General features: G+C 38.0%; 1 protein-coding gene across 1 annotated transcript in view; it reads right to left on the bottom strand.

Moving 5' to 3' along the window:
- Window positions 1–22,532, bottom strand: part of dntt (deoxynucleotidyltransferase, terminal) — a 131,507-nt gene that overhangs the window by 104,280 nt on the left and 4,695 nt on the right. The window contains exons 2-3 of the mRNA XM_017463184.3: window positions 19,955–20,129; window positions 8,580–8,696 (exon numbers count right to left, since the gene is read on the bottom strand). Of these exons, the coding sequence (XP_017318673.1) occupies window positions 8,580–8,696; window positions 19,955–20,129 (292 nt within the window). The remainder of the gene's footprint in view (window positions 1–8,579; window positions 8,697–19,954; window positions 20,130–22,532) is intronic.

A 22,532-nucleotide genomic window follows, 5' to 3' on the forward strand; every position in this document is an offset into this window, starting at 1 on the left:
CCCTTTCGTCCTCCTTTCCTTCCTCCCTTTCTTCCTTCTTTCCTTCCTTCCTTAGTACCTTCCTACCTTCCTCCCTTTTCCTTCTTTCCTTCCTTCCTTCCTCCCTTTCTTCCTTCTTTCCTTCCTCCCTTCCTTCCTTCTTTCCTCCCTTTCTTCCTTCTTTCCTTCCTTCCTACCTTCCTCCCTTTCTTCCTTCTTTCCTTCATTCCTTCCTTCCTTCCTTTCTTCCTCCTTTCCTTCCTTCCTTCCTTCCTCCCTTTCTTCCTTCTTTCTTTCCTTCATCCCTTTCTTCCTTCTTTCCTTCCTCCCTTTCTTCCTTCCTTCCTTCCTTCCTCCCTTTCTTCCTCCTTTCCTTCCTTCCTTCCTTCCTCCCTTTCTTCCTTCCTTCTTTCCTTCCTCCCTTTCTTCCTTCCTTCCTTCCTTCCTTCCTCCCTTTCTTCCTTCTTTCCTTCCTTCCTTCCTTCCTCCCTTTCTTCCTTCTTTCCTTCCTCCCTTCCTTCCTTCCTACCTTCCTCCCTTTCTTCCTTCTTTCCCTCATTCCTTCCTTCCTTCCTCCCTTTCTTCCTTCTTTCCTTCCTCCCTTTCTTCCTTCCTTCCTTCCTTCCTCCCTTTCTTCCTTCTTTCCTTCCTTCAAACCTTCCTCCCTTTCTTCCTTCTTTCCTTCCTTCCTTCCTTTCTTCCTCCTTTCCTTCCTTCCTTCCTTCCTCCCTTTCTTCCTTCTTTCCTTCCTTCCCTTCCTTCCTCCCTTTCTTCCTTCTTTCCTTCCTTCCTCCCTTTCTTCCTTCTTTCCTTCCTTCCTACCTTCCTCCCTTTCTTCCTTCTTTCCTTCATTCCTTCCTTCCTTCCTCCCTTTCTTCCTTTTTTCCCTCATTCCTTCCTTCCTTCCTTCCTTCCTTCCTTCCTTCATTCATCCCTCACTCACTCCCTTTCTTCCTTCCTTTCCCTACCACTATGCCCTAGAAACTGTAAGGAAAACACTGGGGAAACAAAACAAAAAAAAAAACAGAGGTATGCCAGCACTGTCTGCAGGGTCTGTGATTTCTGGCTCTGACAGTTCCTCAAACTCAGCAACATGGCTTCAGTTCATAATTGGTCTCAAGTATTGTTTTTTTGTTCCTGCCTGTGATATTTTCTGCTGAATGTAGCTGGTTGTTTTCCCAAAACCTACATCTCCAAATGAAAATTTTCTAAATGAAAATGACTCGTGTCATCTTAAAGCAAAAATATATTTTTAATTCAGTAATATTTATAATATAATATAATATTTATTGGCATTGCTTCACTGCTTCACTTTTTACATTCATTCTCATTTGAAATAAACTTTAACCATAAATCTTTATCAAAATGTCTTTAAAAAATATATTCATTATAATATAAAAATATATACATTCAATCTAGTGTGTGCACTGGTAGTTGACATAAAAGATGAAGATACTGGAGCAGTCAAACGATGTGTTTCCTTTAAGAACATGAATATTCATGTGCATCCATCCATTTTCTGTACTGCTTATCCTACACAAGGTTGCAGGAAGCATGGAGACTATCCCTGGGACCTCGGGACAACCGAGGACAGGGTGCAAATCCATCACAGGGCACAATCACATACATTATGGACAATTTAGAGATGCCAGTCAGCCTACTATGAATGTCTTTGGACTGGGGGAGGAAACCGGAGTACCCTGAGGAAACTCCCAAAGCACAGAGAGAACATGCAAACTCACGCATAGGGCGGAGGCGGGATTCAAACCCAGAACCCTGGAATTGTGAGGCAAATGTGCTAACCACCAAGTCACTGTGTGACTTACACCCAGTATAAAGTGGTTTAAATCAAATCTACAGCCACAGGGGAAGATGGAGTGACAGTTATCAGCTGTGTTTTTTTGTTTGTTTGTTTGTTTGTTTGTTTGTTTGTTTTGTTTTGTTTTATAACTGAAGATAACAGAAAAGAGATTTTTCATTTTAAAGGCTGTGGGGAAAAGTATTTAACTGGGAAAAAGAATTTAATTCTGCTAGAGCAGTCTCTAATGAGCATATGTAATGTACCCAGTCACAGTAACAGGGCAAAGAAGGACACAAACTATGCACACTCAATAGACACACACACACACACACACACACACACACACACGCACACACACATCATAGATTCTCTTTTTCTAGGATAAACAGTCACCTTCAAACACAGTCTGTCTAACACACACACTCACACACACACACACACACACACACACACACACACACACACACACACACACACACTCCCCCCTGTGGTGGTTAATGAGTGTATGAGCCTGATAATGGTGAGGATAAGAGAGCGAAGGCCTGCTGTGCTGGGAACCACAGGGGTCTGTAGAGACACGACTAAGTGGATACCAGCTTAGGGCTGATTATACTTCTACAAGCACATCTCTTCGAGCCCATTGGGGCATCATGTGTGGACACTCGCATAAGACAAAGTGTCCACTAGGAAACAGTGTCTCATGAACAGCCAGAATGTACAGCCATTATAGATCGCCAATACAGCAAAGAAGATTTCTGCGTTTCACTGTAGGAATAATAAACAGAGATAAACATAAACAGAGATAAACATTTGCATAACTTTGTTTTGTAAAGAAAAAGAAAGTGAAGTGTGCAATCCTGCAAAATTACACCGAAGTTATAAAGAGCCATAGCCGTTATAAAGCCTAACATTTTACACTCACATATAACACAATATCATGACTGCAGTTTTCCGTAAATAAATCCATTCTACAATAATGTGATCATATTGCCATTTGTGAAGCAAACATGAAACCCACGGGCTAAACTTGATCTACCAGCTTGAGATGTAATTTATACTAGCTGTTTAGTGCAATACTGTTTAATCAGAGGAGAAATTGTATTAAAGACACTATCCTGAGAAACAATCAGAGTGAATATGTCTAAAGAGAGATTTTTACAATGAGTTTTTCAACTGTTGCTGTCGCAAACGAAGTATATATTAATGAAGTACACTTTAGAAAGGGGTTTGGGAGAATTAGAATGTGTCTAGAAGCACTGGAAATGATTAGGGAAATGTTTTATTGTTTACAATTGTTTACAATGCAATCAATCTTGTTAGCATGTTAGCATGACAATACAATTAAGTGCTTAGCATGTTTGCCTCGCATCTGTATGGATGGATGTTTGATTCCTGTCTCCATTTTCTGTGTGCAGAGTTTGCATGTTCTCACCATGCTTTGGGGGATTTATCCAGGTACTCTAGTTTCCTTCACTTATCCTTCATTTATCTGTTAACGGGTGTTTAACTATGCAAATCCTTAAAAAAAAAAAAAAAGAAAGAAAGAAAGAAAGAAAAAAAAAAACTATACACTAACTTTTTTCTAAAAGCCTAGCCATTAAAAAGCGTTTTCATTATATAACAGTGATAACGCTTACACTGATTCTTTCAGTAGCTTAAGTGGTGATGAACATGTTTTTCAGCTCATTTAATAATGAAGAACTATATCATAAGGTTACAGGAAAACATGTACTTGGTAATCATATGTGCAACCAAATGAATTGTCATTTATAAACACTTTTATTTTCGAGTCACTTTTGGTCATAGTAATTAATGATCCAACAGTACTGTATAGACATGTTAGAAGCTACACAAATTGTTACTTAAAGCCATTTGTTAACTGTCAATTTCTAAATAACTAATGATTTGCGCATATCTATTCATGAAAGTTATTATCAGAGGTTTTAATATCTTTTCAACTGGTCACCTGTCACAGCTGTAAAATGACTAGAATCTTTAAGAAACTTGCCAGCCCAAAATGTTCATTCAAAATGTAGCTCTCATGTGCTGTCTTGAGTATCTTTTTTTCTATTCAGGTTTTCCTTGAATGCCTGTCACAGGCATGGAAGAAAAACTCTGTTTAGAGCTGAGCTGAGATGAATGCTCTCAAGGTTTATTGGCCCGGGGAGGCTAAATGGGCTCAGCTAGTCCGGTGTCCTCTATAAAACAGGACCATTGAAAACCATCCTTCCTCCAGCGAGCACAGCATGATCGAGCCGGAAAGTGCATTTGCAGCGTGTGTTCGAGCTCGACCATAACAGGAGGAGTCAGGTTATGTAATTGTTCATATTTAATGTTTCCCTTGTTACACTTTACAAGGTCAGCAATGGAGATTAACAAAATGCCTGGTTATTTTCAGTGAAACAAAGAACGCAACATTATGTGCAGTGGGGAATAAAGGCTCTGTGTGCGCTGGCGAACAAAATGGCTTGCAGAAATATAATATAGAGTGGGTTAAGCGCAGCAGGCATGATGGCATAGTGGATAACACTATGACACTTGCAACCTCCAGGTGCGATTCTCACCTCTGTCCTGTGCGTGCAGAGTTTACATGTTCTCTCTGTGCTTCAGGGGTTTCTTCTGGGTACTCCGGTTTCCTCCCCCAGTCCAAGGAAATGCGTTGTCGGCTGATTGGCATCTCTAAATTGTCCATAGTGTTTGAATGTGTGTTTGAATGTGTGTGTGTGTGTGTGTGTGTGTGTGTGTGTACGATTATGCCTTGCTATGGGTTGGCACCCCATCCTGTCCCCCGCCTTGTGCCCCAAAGTCCCTGGGATAGGCTCCAGACTGCCCCACAACCCTGTGTAGGATAAGCGGTAAAGAAAATGGATGGATGGATGGATGGATGGATGGATGGATGGATGGGTGGATGAATGAGAGTGAACAGAAAATAAATGAAACTGGCTAATGTTTACACACAGGTGAGATATACTGTCTGGCTGTGGGTCTGTGTGTAGGCACATTTTTTTTTTATATTGGTGGAGTTGGAATGTATTCGCAATTACAGTATAAAAACATCTGACAGGTTTGACTGTGTGGGGGCATTTGACTGGTCACGACAAGGAAAACTGCTTCTTTTTATTTAAACATTTTTTTAAATTAAGACAGCCAAAAGGTTAGGTTTAATTAACTGCATTACTAATATGCCAGTGGAAGGTCCTGACAAGGATAGTAAGACAAACTGTGTGTGTATGTGTGCGTGTGTGTGTGTGTGTGTGTGTAAACCTACTGTGATTAAGTGCTAAGGTGTGAGAAAGCTCAGCCCACAGGATTGTTAAGGGATCGATCCATCCGTGCGTGATGCTGCTCAGTCAAGTGTACAGCACCATCACAGAGCCGCAATCTAAGCAGCAAGCGCACCAGCACAGCCCTGATGATTAAGGGCAACTACATGGAAGCTCATTACCTATTGCCAGCTAATTAATGCACAAATACCAAGCATCGAACCTGAACATTCAACTATACAGCTCTGCAGCTTGATACAGCTCACATTCATAAACACCCACATGCAGACTGCATGTATAAGAGCTGCTTACAGAAAATGACAGTGTGTTCTCATGTGTGCAGAAAGATGTAGAAAAGCCTAAGGTCTGTGGATAAAAGGGAAGGGGATAAATCAACAACGAGGAGAGGAGCATGTGTTGATTGACATTTCACTGGGGTACAGGGATGGAATTGTGTTTGTGTGTGACATCAGCTCTCACCTCCAGCTTTCTACACAAATGGCCTAAAATACCCTTCTGAGCACGTCCTTCTCTGCCTGGTCTTTGTCTTTCATTTCTGTTTCTATCCAGTCTCTTGTGTGCCTAGTTCCCATACTCCCTGTCCTGATCTTTACCATCTCTCTCTCTCTCTCTCTCTCTCTCTCTCTCTCTCTCTCTCTCTCTGCTCATTTTCTTTACAAAATTTTCTCTTCTCTCACCTCTCTTTTCCCTGCCTGTCTCTCTATCTCTCCATATTCTCAGTTTTCATGTTCTCTTTCCACTTTTAGACTGATGCACTACTCTGCACTCAGAGCCAGACATGGCGAGCACAAAATGTTCATTCGCTCATGCAAGACAAGGTCAGAGACATTTCTTACTCTCAAAAAAAAAAAATATATGATTGCTATTATATATGATCTAGTATTTCGCTCTTATCAGGTTGAATGAATCATTGTGCTTTGCAAGGGGTGTTTGCTCTCCAGGCTTCTGTGCAGTATGGGTTATGCGTTTTCATTAATATCTGATGATGTTTGCTGAGCAGGTATAGATCAGATAAGTGCAGGGGTGAAACGGCATAATCCTCATGCTGAAAGATTTTTAATCATGCGCCCATGCGATTGTAAAAAGTTCGGCCCTGTTATGGTTTGTCTGTGATACTCTCATTGACCTTAGCAACAGAGGCAGCTGGTATAAAGTGAGCAGGGGTAAACCTCCAAAAGATGCCTTTCAAAAAAAGACATCAATAAAGCATTTGATGTTATTTGCTCTTAACAAATGTCTATAAGCATGTTATTTTGGATTCTTGTGGAGCCAAGAGCAACAGCACCACCAACAGTATTAAGAAAAATTCACAGAAGTGTATGAAGAAGCGAGGCTAGGCTGATTTCTTTCTAGCCGAGATTGTAGACTCATACGGCCTCTCTGTAGCCATGTTTCCATCCAAGTTGCTAATTTAACCTATGTAAAAAAATTGGAATATCGCATAAAACATTTGCCAATAAAAGCGAGAGCAAAAGCCTCACTTGCGGGGAAACTGGCACAAAGTATCAATACAAATGGAAGTTGCTGCAACTGGGGAAGCCCCTGTGGCTCTTTTTTCCAATATAATAAATTACTTGCGCTTTAGAGTGCGTAGACCAAACATTATCACAGACCTCGTGTTATCTTGCAGTCGGAGACTGATGTCTGATACTTGGGAACGGAATTATGTGAGACAGTTCTGGGAGGTACTGTAAATATACCAAATAATTTAAATGACAGACTTTGTCATTTCAGAATGACAAAAACAATGTTTGAGAGCCCATTGTGCTGTATAAGTTAGCCTCATGTACTGAATACAGAGTTGTGGGGGAGACATTTGGTGCCAGCAATTTCTGAGCCAATTATCCAGTCACATGATTTGTTGTGGCAAACTCACGTGACTTTTTAATGCACGTCGAGGAATTTATTCACCAAGTGTGTTACCATCATAGTTTATATGCATGTCTTCTTATCGAATAAAAATTTCCACCTCAATAGAACTCTGTTTTTTATGTGCATTTTGAAGATTTTATAAGCATCTTGTGTTTACATCCAGCGTTTTTTATTCGATATCCCAAAAATCGAATAAAAATACATGGTTGGAAACATTAACGATTAATGGAAGCATTAACTCATTCCAACATTATGAGCCTGAAACTTACAAAATTAGAAAAGACAAAAACTGCCTATGTGTGCCTTTAAGTTGTGTATGTAATCGTTTGCACCACATCATTCTTATTATTCCATCAATGAGACATTGTGATACAGTACTGTGTAAAATTCTTAGGCACCCTAATTGTTTTTAGTACAAACTTTGGTATATGCTACATCCCAATTTGCCTATTTATACTATGCACTAAAAGTGAAGAAAAAGTACATACTTTTGAGCGTGTAGCAAAAGAGTACTGGGACATACTAAAAGGACATTGCTGCCTACAAACACACACTGTCACTGTAAACAAACAAAATTGTTGCATTTCAGCTTTTCTTCATTCATTATTCCTTATATAATGTATATTATATCACTTAATTTACCATTCCCTTAATTAATTTTTCCACATTTCATTGACACATCCCTAAAATGCGTCTTTGCATCCTGTGACGCAAACCGTCACGAAACTCCTCCTCCATCGCGCAAGGAGTTGTCGGCAATATTAGCTGAAAAAGTGTCCACGGATCCACACTTTGAAAACCTACCGAAAATAGTAGATCAACCTGGTACCTTTGGGATTCTCATTTCAACATTCTACGATTTTGGTACATGCTAATTCTAATCTCGGACATTGTTTAGGACGGATAGTGGCAAACTGGCTCTCAGCAATAGATTTTTATTTTATGAATTCATTTCTTCATTATGAAGTCAGATTTCGAAACTTTAGTTTTCCAGCCAAAAATTTAATGTCACAGTGAAATGTTTGTATGTCTGTAAGAGACCACTTTTCAGACAAAATAACTTTATGAAGGCTGCTGGGTTTTGTGACAGTCAAAGTCTCCAAAAGAACTGCGGCTGGTTCTGTGAGATGCTCAATTAAACTTACAGCTCATTTCCTTATAAAACCACACAAATTGTACATGGAGCTACTTTTTTTTTAAGCAAAGGGTCATCAATCCAAATATTGAGTTTGCTTTATTTATTACTCTTGACTGCTCTTTATAGTTTGTTTTAATGTAGAAACATTTCATTTCATTAATTTTGAAGGCACCTGTACTCTACAGAATTTCTTTTGCACAGTACTGTATAATGCATTGCTGGACCGTAATAGTTTCAATGCCATAATATTAATACAATATGTTCATTATGTTTAAAATATATTCATCTTCCCGTTTCAGTTCAATTTTCAGCAGAACATTTCTCCATGATATCCAGAACATACAGCGTGAGAGTATGAAAAGTGTGAATATAAATGTGTGCACTCACTTTCAAATGCCATATTTTATACTTTAAAAGTGGGTCAGGGTCAAAAATAACCATGTTGTGATCGACAATCTGAAGAAACCCTTTCTTCACCGTGTGTGTATGTACACTGTACACTTACAGTGAGGATCTTGTTATGATTGTACAGTGTGGTCCGTCTTTGGCATGCATACTGAGAGACAGTAAGCCAAGGACTGTTTGGTGGGCCTGCTTCTGGCTTCGGCTGCACAGATGGCTTCTGCACGCAAAGAGAAACACAGAACGAAACAGAGAGAAAGAGTGAATATGTGTATACATGAGAGAACGAGCTTTAATACCAATCTTCATCACCCATAATATCACATCATTTTGCTTTACATTTAAATTACTTAAGCTAAGCACACATAGATAACTCAAGACAATAACAGACAATATCCAATCTCAGTCAATCCTTTTCATACTGCCTTTATTGCATCCTGTTGAAGTCAGAACATCATTTTTTTCCCTTTTTTCTTAAAAAAAAAAAGTAGATATGAGGCTAGAGTATATATGAGACAACATGTTAATGGCTTCTTCTCATCACAGAGTTAAGAGAGCAATGCAATTACTTTCTGCAGCCTGCCCTACAAAGAAATCAGGAAGCCCTAATTTCATTTGCTTCCTCTAAATTGGCTTTTAATTTCAGTGCAGAAATCATTTCCCCATTTATAAGGTTTTAAAATGGTTATATATGTGACATTAGTGTTCTCAGGAACTGATATGAAACGTCTGTGAAAATTGCCTGTACAAAGCTCTTGACACATTGTGACTTTTCCGACATTAAGTGCTAATGCAAACATTATCAAGCTTTTACACCAGTCATTAAAGAAGCATTTAGTCAGTTATTAGAGTGGAAAAATCCACATATATTTTTGTCTCCTATATCAGCAGTGGGAAAAGTATTCTAGTCACTGCCTGTGGCCTCTGCTAATAAAAATCATCATAACACAAATATTCTCCTTACAAAAGGCTATAATTAAATGTATAAAAGAGACAGTGCTCATCAGGGATTAGAAAGATTACAGGGAACAGAATTTTTCACTGAATGTAATAGAAAAAAAAAAGAAAAAAGAAAAAAAAACTACATCACTACATTTTTCCACAGAGAAAATGTGCTAAACTGTTTAATAATGTGATTTTCCATCCCCATGTGATTTTAAGAAAGTATAGCCTAAACCTAAATAGTTTACCAATAGGCTTAAATTCGTTTCCAGAATTTGTCACTTTCTGTATGCCTGAATTAAGGTTAATATTTGCAAATATTTTACCCACTATTCTGGAGGCAACAAATCACACTGCAAAGTAGAAGGAAGCAGCATCATATTAAAAAAAAAAAAAAAAAGGGTGGTTGACAGTGAATTGATTGTATGGAAAAAAAACATTATTAACCGTTCTTTTATTTCATTCCAATGGGTTTCCAGCTAAAGAGGGTGGCATGGAATGGAAAAATATTGGTGGGGTTTCGGACTGAATCAACATGGGGGAAAAATCATTTCTAATCCCTGATGCTCATTTTTGTCACGCCAAACCTTACTTTTGAGCTCTTACTCAATGAAATCAGCCACTCTGTAACTATCAAACACAATACAGCAGGTTAGTTCTAATACATCTTGCTCTATTCAGGTTGTGTCTCAAATGCTAGAATTCCGGTCTAGCAGATCGATCCATTCTAACAACATTATTTACTTATTTGTTTGTTTAGCCACCCTGTGCTGTCTGTATTGAGCTTGGGTTGCTGTCTGTGTGGAGTCTCACATGTTCACCCCATATTCATGTGGGTTTCCTCCTACTTCTCTAGTTTTCTTCACCTCCCAAAAACGTGCCCGTAGGTGGATTGGTTACTCTAAACTGCCCCCAAGTGTGAATGAGTGAGTGTTTAAGTGGATCAGGTATGTAACCTTAGGATTGGAATTAAACTATGCAGAAAGATAGAAACAGGGTTATATACCAGAACTGTAAAATTTAAAAATATATATATATTTACAGTATTTACTTTACATTATTGTACTGTAAAAGATTATGCCATTAGAGCCATGCATTGGTTTACAATAAAAGCCCAGAAAACACATTGAATAGTAGGATATCTAATGTTGATGGCTTGGGTTAGAATGATAAAACTTCTCTTTGTGTTGACCTTAAGTATAAAGTTACTATACTTTTACTATATGCTAGTAACAAATTGATGCAATGCAGGGTCAATGAACTAGTTGTGGTGCCTCAGTCCTTAAGACACCGAGTTACAAATCAGAAGGTTATGTGTTTAAATCCCAGCATTGCCAAGCTTCTCGTGCATGAACCTCAAACTTCTGCTCAGGTTTCTTGTGCATCAGCCAAATTAGCACATGTACTGGATTGTGTACTTTTTTTTTTTTTTTTGCAAATTTACAGTTTATAACTAGAAACATACAGTAATATACCATAACAATAACAGGAATTATAGATAATTAGATAATACAGTACTTTTGAAGAAATCTGAGGCACTCACGAGGGTAACACATTTAAAAAGGCTTTAATATCTCTTGGCTATTCAGTTATAGTTACAGTAAAATTAAATAAATAATGAGCAGAAAAAAGCCCAAAAGCACCCATTTCGACATGCCCTGATGAAGGCCCTAATGGCTGAAATGCATAGGCATGTTTTGTTTTGTTTTGTTTTTTTAACTATAACTATGACTGAAAAGCCAAGAGATATTAAAGGCTTTTTAGATTTTAATTTGTTGAGTGCCGCAGATTTCTTCAGAAATACTGAACTAGTAGGATCACCAAACTGAAGAGCACCAGAGGGACCAGAGGGACACCCGAGCAGCATTCTATGCAAATTGTTTTTGACTTATTACAGTACTTTACTGGGAATATGTTTTACAGTTATTTATTGTAAAATTAATGTTCTTTACTGCTTTAACTCTTCTGCCATCAAATGACTGTAAATTTTACGGTAAATGTTTTCAGTGTGCTAGATAACTGGTGTCTATATCCCAAAAGTAAACCAAGGGAGGTAAAAAAAGAAACTAGGGTAATGATAAGCCACTGTAAGATCATCCCATGCCCTCTTTTCCCCATTGTGATAAATAATATTATTTAATGTCTATGGATTATTATGTAGTTGCAAGAGTGCCAAGGGGATTTCAAGATCCATAAGAGAAATTTCAGATCAATACAATTTAACAGTTACAGTTCTTATAAGATATGATCCAACATTACCTGATAAAGACATTTACTGATGGGTCCTGGGACTACAAGGGGTATAATAAATGTTGTGTAGTGTATATACTGTATGCTCAGTTACCAGACCCTATCCCCTTGCTACAACAATCTTGTTATAACAATCTGACATCTATCACTTCCCTTTTTTCAGATAAGGCTGCATCATATCTTATGAGAGCACCAGTTACACAGTAATTTATCTGAAATTCCTCTTACTTATCTCAGAATCCCCCATAACCCTGGACTTTAATAAAATTTATTTTGAAAGTGAAAAATCGCATTTCCTGCCATAAATCTTTTATCATATTATCCATGCACTCTGTGCCCTAGTATATTGAAGGTGATGTGTGGCTCTTCCTGCAATCGCTGTGACATGATTTGTTTTCTAAATGGTTAACTAAATACTTGAGGTGATTCATTTTTGCCCATTTTATTAAATTCTTCCTTAATGATGTTAGGTCAATGTATTTTATGCTCATAAATCGCTTACAAATCTACTGAGGGCACAATAATTATCAACCGCAAATAGAATTTTTACTAGGACTTAAAGTCCAAAACCTCAAATGTTTTATAACTTATTCCCTGTTCTCCACATCTGTTGTGTATGTGTGATTACTATAAACAAGAATTCTGTCATCAATCACATCATTCTGTCAAAATCAATCACAAAACTTATTTATAATGGAAGTCTATGGTTGGATGTTGAATATAAATATAATGCAAATTGAAAACTACTACCATTACACTCCAACAATAAAATTCTTAACATATGACAGATATAAGAGAATGTAGTTCTTATGTAGTTTTATTAAACGATGGAACAATGAACCAATGCAGTAATGAAAGTGTGTTGGTGATACATAGCCACACATTATTTTTGTGAAAAAGTCCTTGAAATTATTAATTATACAGATTTAGAGGTTGTTCTGCAAAGAAATAAATGATACGTTATGCATAAGTGTTTACTGACTGTGCCAACAGCTGCCCATTATACAGTTGTGCTCAGGCTTGGGGAGTATCGGAATACATGTAATAGAGGTACGTAATCAGGATACAAAAAAACTGCTAACTGTAATCCATTACAGTTACGTCAAAATACAATATAATCAGATTACAGGTACATTTTGTAAAAATAAATAAATTAATTAATTAATTAATAATAAGGTTATACTATCAGGATTATATTTTTTTTACATTTAAAACCTTTTTTTTTTTAAAACAATCATATATATATATATATATATATATATATATATATATATATATATATATATATATATATATATATATATATACATACACACACACACACACACACAATATAGACAGCTGCTTGATTATGGTAGAAATAAACACAAATTGTTCTCTGAAATGCTTTTGTTAGACATTTCCTCTTTTGTGGACCTGTCCTCTTTTTGAAAGACCAGAATATGGTCACCCTAGCTTTTGTGATGTAATGTTACCCGCATCGGGGACAGTGATCTTTTATTTATTTATTTATTTATTTATCTACCAACATATTTATTTTTTATTTATTTATTTATTTTATTTCTTTTTATTTTATTAAAACAAATCCAAACATTGAACATGTTTTTAATCTCTAAACTGCGCTCTAAAAACTGCGTATTTTAGATCATATTGCCTTTTCTTGTCTTTATTTACATATGTGGCCTTGAAGAAATCCCAAAATAATCAGATTACATTACTTTCATATTGCGATACTTGGATTATGTTACTGATTACATTTTTATGAAGTCATTTGTAACTGTAACAGAATACATTTTTAAAGTAACCCTCCCAATCCTTGTGGTGCTTGAAAGTTTGTGAACTCTTTAGAATGTTCTATATATCTGCATAAATATGACCGAAAACATCATCAGATTTTCTAGAAGTCCTAAAAGTAGTGGTGAAGTCCAAACTCTTTAGAGATATTTTTGTAACCTTTTCCAGCCTGATGAGCATCAGCAACTCTTTGTTTTGTTTTTTTTGTTTTTTGTTTTTTTTTGAGGTCTTCAGAAATCTCCTTTGTTTGTGCAATGATACACTTCCACAAACATGTGTTGTGAAGATCAGATTTTGATAGATCCCGGTTCTTTAAATAAAATGAGGTTCTCATTCACACCTCATTGTCATCCCATTGATTGAAAACACCCGAGTCTAATTTAAAATGAACTACTAATCCTAGAGGTTCACATACTTTTGCAACTCACATATATGTAATATTGGATTATTTCCCTCACTAAATAAATGATTGTGCATAAAAACATTTTCTCATTTGTTTAACTGGGTTCTCTTTATCGATTATAATTACCTGTAGGGCTGAGTTTAGTTCGTGGAAGTATCAAATACAATACTTTTGCATATGAGCTGACTCCAGCTAAACTGACATACACTGTTGGTATGCATAATTGCTACTCAGTCACTTATAACCTTGCTGTCATAAAGTTTTAAAGTATATGAGAAATAATTCAGAGACTTCTGCTTGGATTTGTGTACGGGTGTGTGGGTGCATGGTGCTCCAGTACCAAATGCAGGTTAGAAGAACATGTGCCAAGGATAATGATCTACACACACACAAGTGAGCTGCGTCCGTTCGGGTTAATGAGATCACAGCCCGCAGACTGACGGGGTTATGGGGTCGCATCCCTTCTGAGTCTGACCTTGCCTTCTTCTGTCTCTCTCAGATCATGATTGATAGGAGCTAAGGAAGGCACACAAGGTAGGTCTCCCTACATCCAGGTCTGTGCCCATACCACCGAGACAGCCCATAAAAAGACAGCTTGTACTCATTGTACCCAATGAGAAGAGCGGAGGAGGTAAATGAACACTATGGCATTTTGCAGAGCAGGCTAAGCACCTGGGGAAAAGTCTGCTGTGTGTACACAGGCAATTTTATTTAATGTCTTTTTTTTTTTTAATCCGTTCATATGTATGCCTTAGTGTACTGTATTTTTCATCTTACAGTAAGAACAAATTATGGAAATAGGAAAAGCTGTGAATGCTGCTCTGTATAGCTTGTGGGAGTTTTACTCACTAGAATATCTTATAAGAGCAGGAGGGATTATCACTGGCTTACTGAACATTTCAAGAGTTAAGTGTTACAAAAGTGATGTTTTTTCATGCTCCAAAGACCTGTGCCTCTTAAAAGTCATCAGATTAGCAGTTTAGCTTTTAAACCCTTTTACTTTACTATTCAACCATATAATTTTTGGCAAATATCAAAACACTAGTTCATTAATTAGCAGGTTCTTTTTTTATTGTCTTTTTTATTATTACTTTTGAAGCACTTTGTAAAATAATTAGAGCTTCATGTTGTAAATGTATTGCTAAATTATAAAAAATAAAATAAAAAATTAAAATATCATTATTTAACACTAGGGTAGGACCCACAAGAGTATACAGTATCTTGTGTACTTTCTTAAATATCTTTCACATTTATAGGTGAATTCAAGGTTCTCATTCAAGGTACAATCATGGTCTTTACAGTCTTACTTTAAAGTTTTAAAGGTTTATAGACATAGCGTCTTATGCCACTGACAAGCAAAAGGACACTCTTAGGGGGAAAAAAAGGTTCCTCAAGAGTTCTTGGATGTTTAATAACAGTTATTTATAGCTGTCTAAAAGGCTTCTACTTGGAACTGTTTCTAAAATTGAACTCCTCTGTTGTAGGGTTCTACAGATTATGGAAAGAACTGTGGCTCTGTTGTGCTGTTGCATTTACTGGCCTGGTTCTGATACATTTATCTCCTTTGATCAGAGTTGTCCAATCTTATCCGGAAAGGGCCGGTGTTGGTGCGGGTTTTCATTCCAACCAAGCAAGGAGGCACACCTGATTCCACCTGTTTAAGCAGTTGATCTTGGCTTTCAATAGACTCAGGTGTGGCTTCTGCTTGGTTGGAATGAAAACCTGCAAGCATACCGGACCTTTCCGGATTAAATTGGACACCCCTGCCTTAGATGGAAGAGTCATTACAAATACAACTACAATACAAACATGTTCTGATTAATCACCTTTATCCTATGATAAAACATGTCTATATTTATGGGAGTGGTCACTTCCAGAAAGACTCCACCAGCATCCACAGCACACAAGGGCTCAGCAAATTGTTTAATAATTCTTTTTTTTTTTTTTAATCTGTTAATGTCTTTATCGGAAATGATGCACAGAGAAAGTTAATTATGCCATATCTAGATTCCTTGTCTCTCAAGGCTAAAGACTGCGTTAAGCATTTAGAGATCGTGTTTGACAGTGATCTCAGTTTTAAAAAACATATTAACAATGTTTGTAAAACAGCATACTATCACCTTCGTAACATCTCTAAAGTAAGTGATGTTCTCTCCCCCACAGATAGTGAGAAACTCATACATGCATTTGTTACATTTAGACTCAACTACTACGAGAGTGTTTTGGTTGGCTTACCAAAGAGCTCCATTAAACACTTACAAAGAGTTCAGAATGCAGCTGCAAGAATGCCGACATGTACTAGACAGAAGAATCATATCGCTCTGGCACTTAAATCCCTTCACTGGCTACCTGTGTCTTACAGAATTGATTTTATCCTGCCTAAACTGTGGAACTGTCTCCCTGACAACCTACGGGCAGTTGATTCAATTAGCACTTTTAAAAAGTATCTTAAAGCACAGTTGTTCGCTGGGGCCTTTCCTCAAGCCAGTTCATTTACCATACTTGATTTTATTTGTATTCTTTTATTCATTCTATTTTGCTATGCCTTTTATTTCTTTTTAGCTTATTGCCTTTTATTTATTTTATTACTTTTTTTGCTTATTCTTACTACTGATTGTATTTTCATGCATATGTCTTCTGTAAAGCACTTTGAAAACATTGTTTTGAAAGGTGCTATATAAATAAAGCTTTACTTACTTACTCACTTAACAGTCACCATCTCTCAACCAAAATGGACAGATTTTGGAGCGACGTGTTAGATGATGCTCTTCACCACCATCATCTAGAATCTATGTCAAAGAGCACTGAAGTTGTTCTGGTGGCTTGTGGTGGCCCAACACTTTACAAGGGCACTTTATGTTCCTTTTTTCTTTGACAAAACTGTACATAGAGCCTTTAAGGATTACAGACAAACCATAGATCCCTTTAACATATACAGTTTTATAGGGAGTGGAATAGGTGCATTTGCAAACTGATTTTTTTTATCAATTACATTTTCCTATTGGGTCCATCCATCCATCCATCCATTTTCTATACTGATTATCCTACACAGGGTTGCAGGGAAGCCTGGAGCCTATCCCAGGGAATTGGGACACTTGATGGGGGACAACCTGGATGGGGTGCCACCCATCACAGGGCACAATCACACACACCAATTCACACTCCCATTCATACACTATTGACAGTTTGGAAATGCCAATTAGCCTACAGCGCATGTCTTCGCTGACTGGGGGAGGAAACCGTAGTGGGGGAGAACATGCAAGCTCCGTGCACACAGGGCGGAGGAAGGATTCGAACCCCCGACCCCGAAGGTGTGAGGCAAACGTGCTAACTACTAAGCCACCATGCCCCCTGCCCTGTGGGTAATTGAATGAAATTAAATTTGACATTTAATTGAATGACAAATTTCTTCCATTGCCAATTAAACCAGTCAAAGGTTAATTATACACAGAGTAAATCGATTTTTATGTAATAATGAAACTACAAACTGCTTCTAAAATGTTTAATTGCTTCACATTATCATGACTGCCTAATGAAAACGCTATATTACAATCTTTACTATCACAAAGCTTATTAAACACATTGACTTTATTTTATCTAAATGTCTGCACTGTCCTCAGAGGAGATCACTCATTTAAATACTTTGCTCATGTGTAGTAGACACTGGCTCTACTCAAGTGCTGAGCCATGCAAAACATGTTCACCTTTAGAATTGTATTTCTTTTCCTATCTATTTGTTTAAGATTATCGAGTAGAGTATTGTATTGGGTGCTTCCTAGTAGGTTGCTGTTCAAAAGTTAAACCAAACATTGTCTATGTATCAGGGGGTCTACCTGAACAACAGACTGCACTGGACTGACAACACTGATGCCCTGCACAGGAAAGGCCAAGCAGACTCTTCTTTCTAAGACAGCCCAGGTTTTTCAATGTGTGCAGTAGGCTACTGCAGCTCTACTACCACTCTATTGTGTGTTATCATTATTCTGTGGCCTGCTGAGGGAGCAACAACACTGTAGGGGACACCAAATGCCTCAGGATGGCCAGAACCATCACAGCACTGTCTAAACTCACTGGAGGCAGTGACAGAAAAAGATGCTGATAGCAGCTTTGGAGAGTGTTCTGAACAATTCTGCCCATCCCCCCACAGTGTGATATCCAGGAGCACTTTTAGTCAGGGGCTTGAAGAAGCACTATAGGGGATCATTTCTGCCTAGTGCTATACACATTTCCTCTTACCAGCATACTCAGCCCTCTGTTTCTCAGAATGGACAAGAGGACCAAACGTCAATATAAAATAATAATCTTTGCTTGATTTTTTTTAATACTTAAATTTATGCTTAACTCTGAGTCCTCAGTTCAATCCTGAATTCAGGTTACAGGCTGAACTCAAGTTCTCGTGTCTGTGTGGGTTTCCTCCAGGTTATCCAATTTCTTCTCACCTCTCAAAAACATGCCATTAGTGTATTCTGACTTCACACCCAGACCCTGACCATGATATAGTGGTTACTGAAGATGAATGAATGAATAATGCTTGTTTCTACAAATGTGAATCTTCATACCTTCATAATAATATATTATAATATAATAATAATAATAACCTCACACATGTTCAATGTGAATGTTTAATGTTTGTAAAGTGTTTGGCTTTTCCTGTTGCCTCTCACCTATGTCAGTGTGTGTGTGTGTGCGCGCGTGCGTGCGTGTGTGTGTGTGTGTGTGTGTGTGTGTGTGTGTGTGTGTGTGTGTGTGTGTGTGCATGATGTGATGCGATTAACTGGTGTCCCATCCTGGATGTATTCCTGCCTCACACCCAGTGTTCCCAGAACAGGCTCCAGGCTCCCGCATGACCCTAAAGTGCTTACTCATGATGATGATGATGATGATGATGATGATGGTGATGATCATGATGATGATCTCTCAATCTAAATAAAACCCATCATCTTTATGTCAACCAAAGGTATTTTGGACTATAAGATTAAAAATAGCAAGAAGACAAGGGTCATGCCCCCAGCTCTAACTCTTTGGAGATCCAGAGGTGATTCAGGCTTTTCTAACTCATATTCTGTCTTCTGAGAGCAGAAGTGAGATTGATTGGTCTCCAGAATTGGGTGGCATATTTCTTTATTTTTTGTGCAGATCACTGAAGTCCCTTCCAGAGTGATCCAAGAGCAGAGGAATGTCTTTAATAAATATCTTTAGCATCAGTTAGTGAGGCACTATGAGACCAGGCTCTGCACTGATGGGTCTATTTGGGACAATATTGCACATTAGTCTACAGCTGTCAGGCAGCAGGGATGAGGCAATGTGTTGTTACAGCCAACACAGGAAATGCATCCCTTTATTTCCCAAAGCCCAGATAAACCCACTTTCTGACAAAGTATCTGACAGTGTGACTAAACCATTCTGGTAATTCAGGTCTCTCAGAGTTCTCCAGGTCTAAGAGGTGAGCAGGAGTAAAGAGTGCTGGAGAAAAAAGGGCCATTCCTCTACACAGCCTTAGCAAAATTGTTGTTAATGAATAATTCAAGCTAGTCTAATTGTTAGCTATGAGCAATGTATGCAGATTGATCATCAAAATGATTTAATCTTATATCAAGGAGGCAGCACTGAGAATATTCATCTGTTCAATTATTTATGCTCATGCTTCTGTCCTTTGGAGAAAATGGATGATTATGAATTTCATGATTACTATGCTGAATATGTACAAAGGACCCTCTCATATTTTCCTTTTTTTTTAATAAGCTGTATTATTTATTTATTGCTTTGGCAGTGTTATTGTAAGAGTGCTGGAAACAGATGTTTAATGTACCTTCAATACAAAACAACCCTTTAGACTTATAGCACCACCCAGTGTTTATCTGTATGTAAGTACACTAAAGCACGGCCATTGTGGTAATGTGATCTCCAGACCTTTTTATAACCCTTCTTTATAAACCTCTGCAACATCTTATCATACTTAGCCAGTTCCTGTGGCCTTTAACTGACCTGACAGCTCACCAGATGAACTCACCTTCATAATATCCTCTATATCTTTATATCTTATACACACACTCATACACACACACATACACACACAGAGGTATACTCACTTGTATGCGATGTTGTGCCTCCACTGGAATGGGTCTGCCAGCTTTCATGCTCTGTGTAAACCAGGCGATGTCAAGCACATTCATTTTGCCCAGATCTGCAATGCCCTGTTCCTGTAGCCATGGCCAGAGCTCATGTGCTGGATTGTCCTCTGCTACAATATGAGTCACTTTACTACTGCAAAGATCAGACAACGACAACTTGTCACTCATATGAAAATTAAATGGTGAGTACTGAGACCAAATGCATATCGAATTCAGAACTGGTGACTTAACTCGACAACTTAATTTCTAAACATACATTTACTGGGGAAAGTTGTCATATTCAGAATCAGGTTGTGAGCTTAAGTGGATTTTCCATACTGATTATTATAATCACCTGTGTGTCGATCATTCTGCACTTCTGAGGTTGGCAGATTTTTCAGATTAGGAGAGGTGTGTGACTGTGTTTTTCAATATTGCCTTTGGTCTTTATCCCACCGCCTTTGAACACAAGTACTTTCCATTAAGCCTCAGAAAAATTTACTACAGAAGGAAATGTTTTTTTCCTTTGCTGTCAATATAATATTATGATGTATGAAAGAGAAGAAAGAGAAGATGGCAACCATTCAAATAAACATATAATATATCACTCTCTGATTTCTCATCAAATATATATAATCAATGCAATTGTGGTTTAATTTAACGATATGGCTTCCATTTGCACTTGATCAAGCTCATCACTCATCATTTTATTAGCTTATATGGAGCCCTTTAGGGCTCAATGTAGAGAGTTTTCTAAGTAGAGCCTTTTAGAAGACTAAGAAGCGTTAATCAATTCAATTCAATTTTATTTGTATAGCGCTTTTAACAGTGGACATTGTCTCAAAGCAGCTTTACAGAAACATATAAACACAGGATATAGATTTTAAGTGTGTGAATTTATCCCTATTGGGCAAGCCGGCGGCAAGGAAAAACTCCCTAAGATGATATAAGGAAGAAACCTTGAGAGGAACCAGATTCAGAAGGGAACCCGTCCTCATCTGGGTAAAAACGGATAGTGTGAAAGTAAAAGAAAGTTCATTATGGTTTTTATATGAGTGGCTGTGGCTCAGGTGGTAGAGAGGGTTGTCCACTAATCGTAGGGTTGGCGGTTCGATTACCGGCCCACATGACTCCACATGCTGAAGTGTCCTTGGACAAGACACTGAACCCCAAGTTGCTCCCGATGGCAAGTTAGCACCTTGCATGGCAGCTCTGCTACCATTGGTGTGTGTGAATGGGTGAATGAGACACAGTGTAAGGCGCTTTGGATAAAAGCACTATATAAGTGCAGAACATTTACCATTTATGATATGAGTCCACTGTTCACTAAAGGAGACCTGAGTGCAAAGAGTAAGATCTCATTCAGGTGCTGTAAATTACAGCAAATAATAATTCCTCAGAACCACAATACTCTGATACAGGTTTGTTAATGTAAATCTGTGCACTGGGTTTCCGTTAGAAATTAGGAAGGGCGTACACTTTCATTCTCATCTTTTGAATCCACTCCTTCACCTTTAACCTGATCTCTCTTCCAACCTTTAGCCACCTCTTGGCCAAACTGTGGCTCTGCTCTTGTGGCACACTGATGAAGAGGAGCATCAGAGAATTTCCATTGTTGAAAACAGGAGCTTTGTTTTGATCTCTCTCTCTCTCTCTCTCTCTCTCTCTCTCTCTCTCTCTCTCACACACACACACACACACACACACACACACACACACACACACACACACACACACTCACACACACACACCTACATAAACACACATAAACATCCATCACAGCCAACCTGTGTGCCAGCATCCCATGCTGTTGTTGCTTTGTTTAATTGCAGTGCCAGTGTGAGCAGTCACCCATACATAATTACCCGAGTGTATGGCTCCCAGAGAGATACAATAGTGGTGCAGTCACAGACCCAGACTCACAATTAGAGAGAAGAGAGAAACAAAAAAAAAAGTGTGTGTGTGTGTGTGTGTGTGTGTGTGTGTGTGTGTGTGTGTGTGTGTGTGTGTGTGTGTGTGAAGAAGATGAAGGGTAATCTGTTGAATCATAGTTGAACCTAATCTTCCATGCAGAAGGTCCTCACACTTTTCTCTCATATTGTACAAAATAACCCAGGATAAATGTGAAAATGTGGGAGCCTACAAGCAAGGTTTTCTTAATTAATGCAAAGCCATATTTCCTTCCTTAAAAGAATACTCAAGCAAATTTCTGCATATGTGTGATTACTACACAACAAATTCCACGTGTTTCCTCGTACTGAGAAAATAACAGAAAACCAATTTTTCAAAATAGCAGTCGAAGGGACGTCAGTAAATATTTATGCAAAATATACTCTATGAACCCTTCAGTCAAATGTATTCATAAAGTAAGCCCAAAGACCAAGTCGCATGTTGGTCTCTCTCTCTCTCTCTCTCTCTCTCTCTCTCTCTCTCTCTCTCTCTCTCTCTCTCTCTCTCTCTCGCCAAATAAGCTAAACATCATATGATACGACCTCGTCTGTCACAATCATCTGGGTTCATAGAGGAAACAACTTAACATAAATTCACACTCTGATGT

The sequence above is a fragment of the Ictalurus punctatus genome, chromosome 3 (genome assembly GCF_001660625.3).
Source record: "Ictalurus punctatus breed USDA103 chromosome 3, Coco_2.0, whole genome shotgun sequence".
Taxonomy (NCBI): domain Eukaryota; kingdom Metazoa; phylum Chordata; class Actinopteri; order Siluriformes; family Ictaluridae; genus Ictalurus; species Ictalurus punctatus.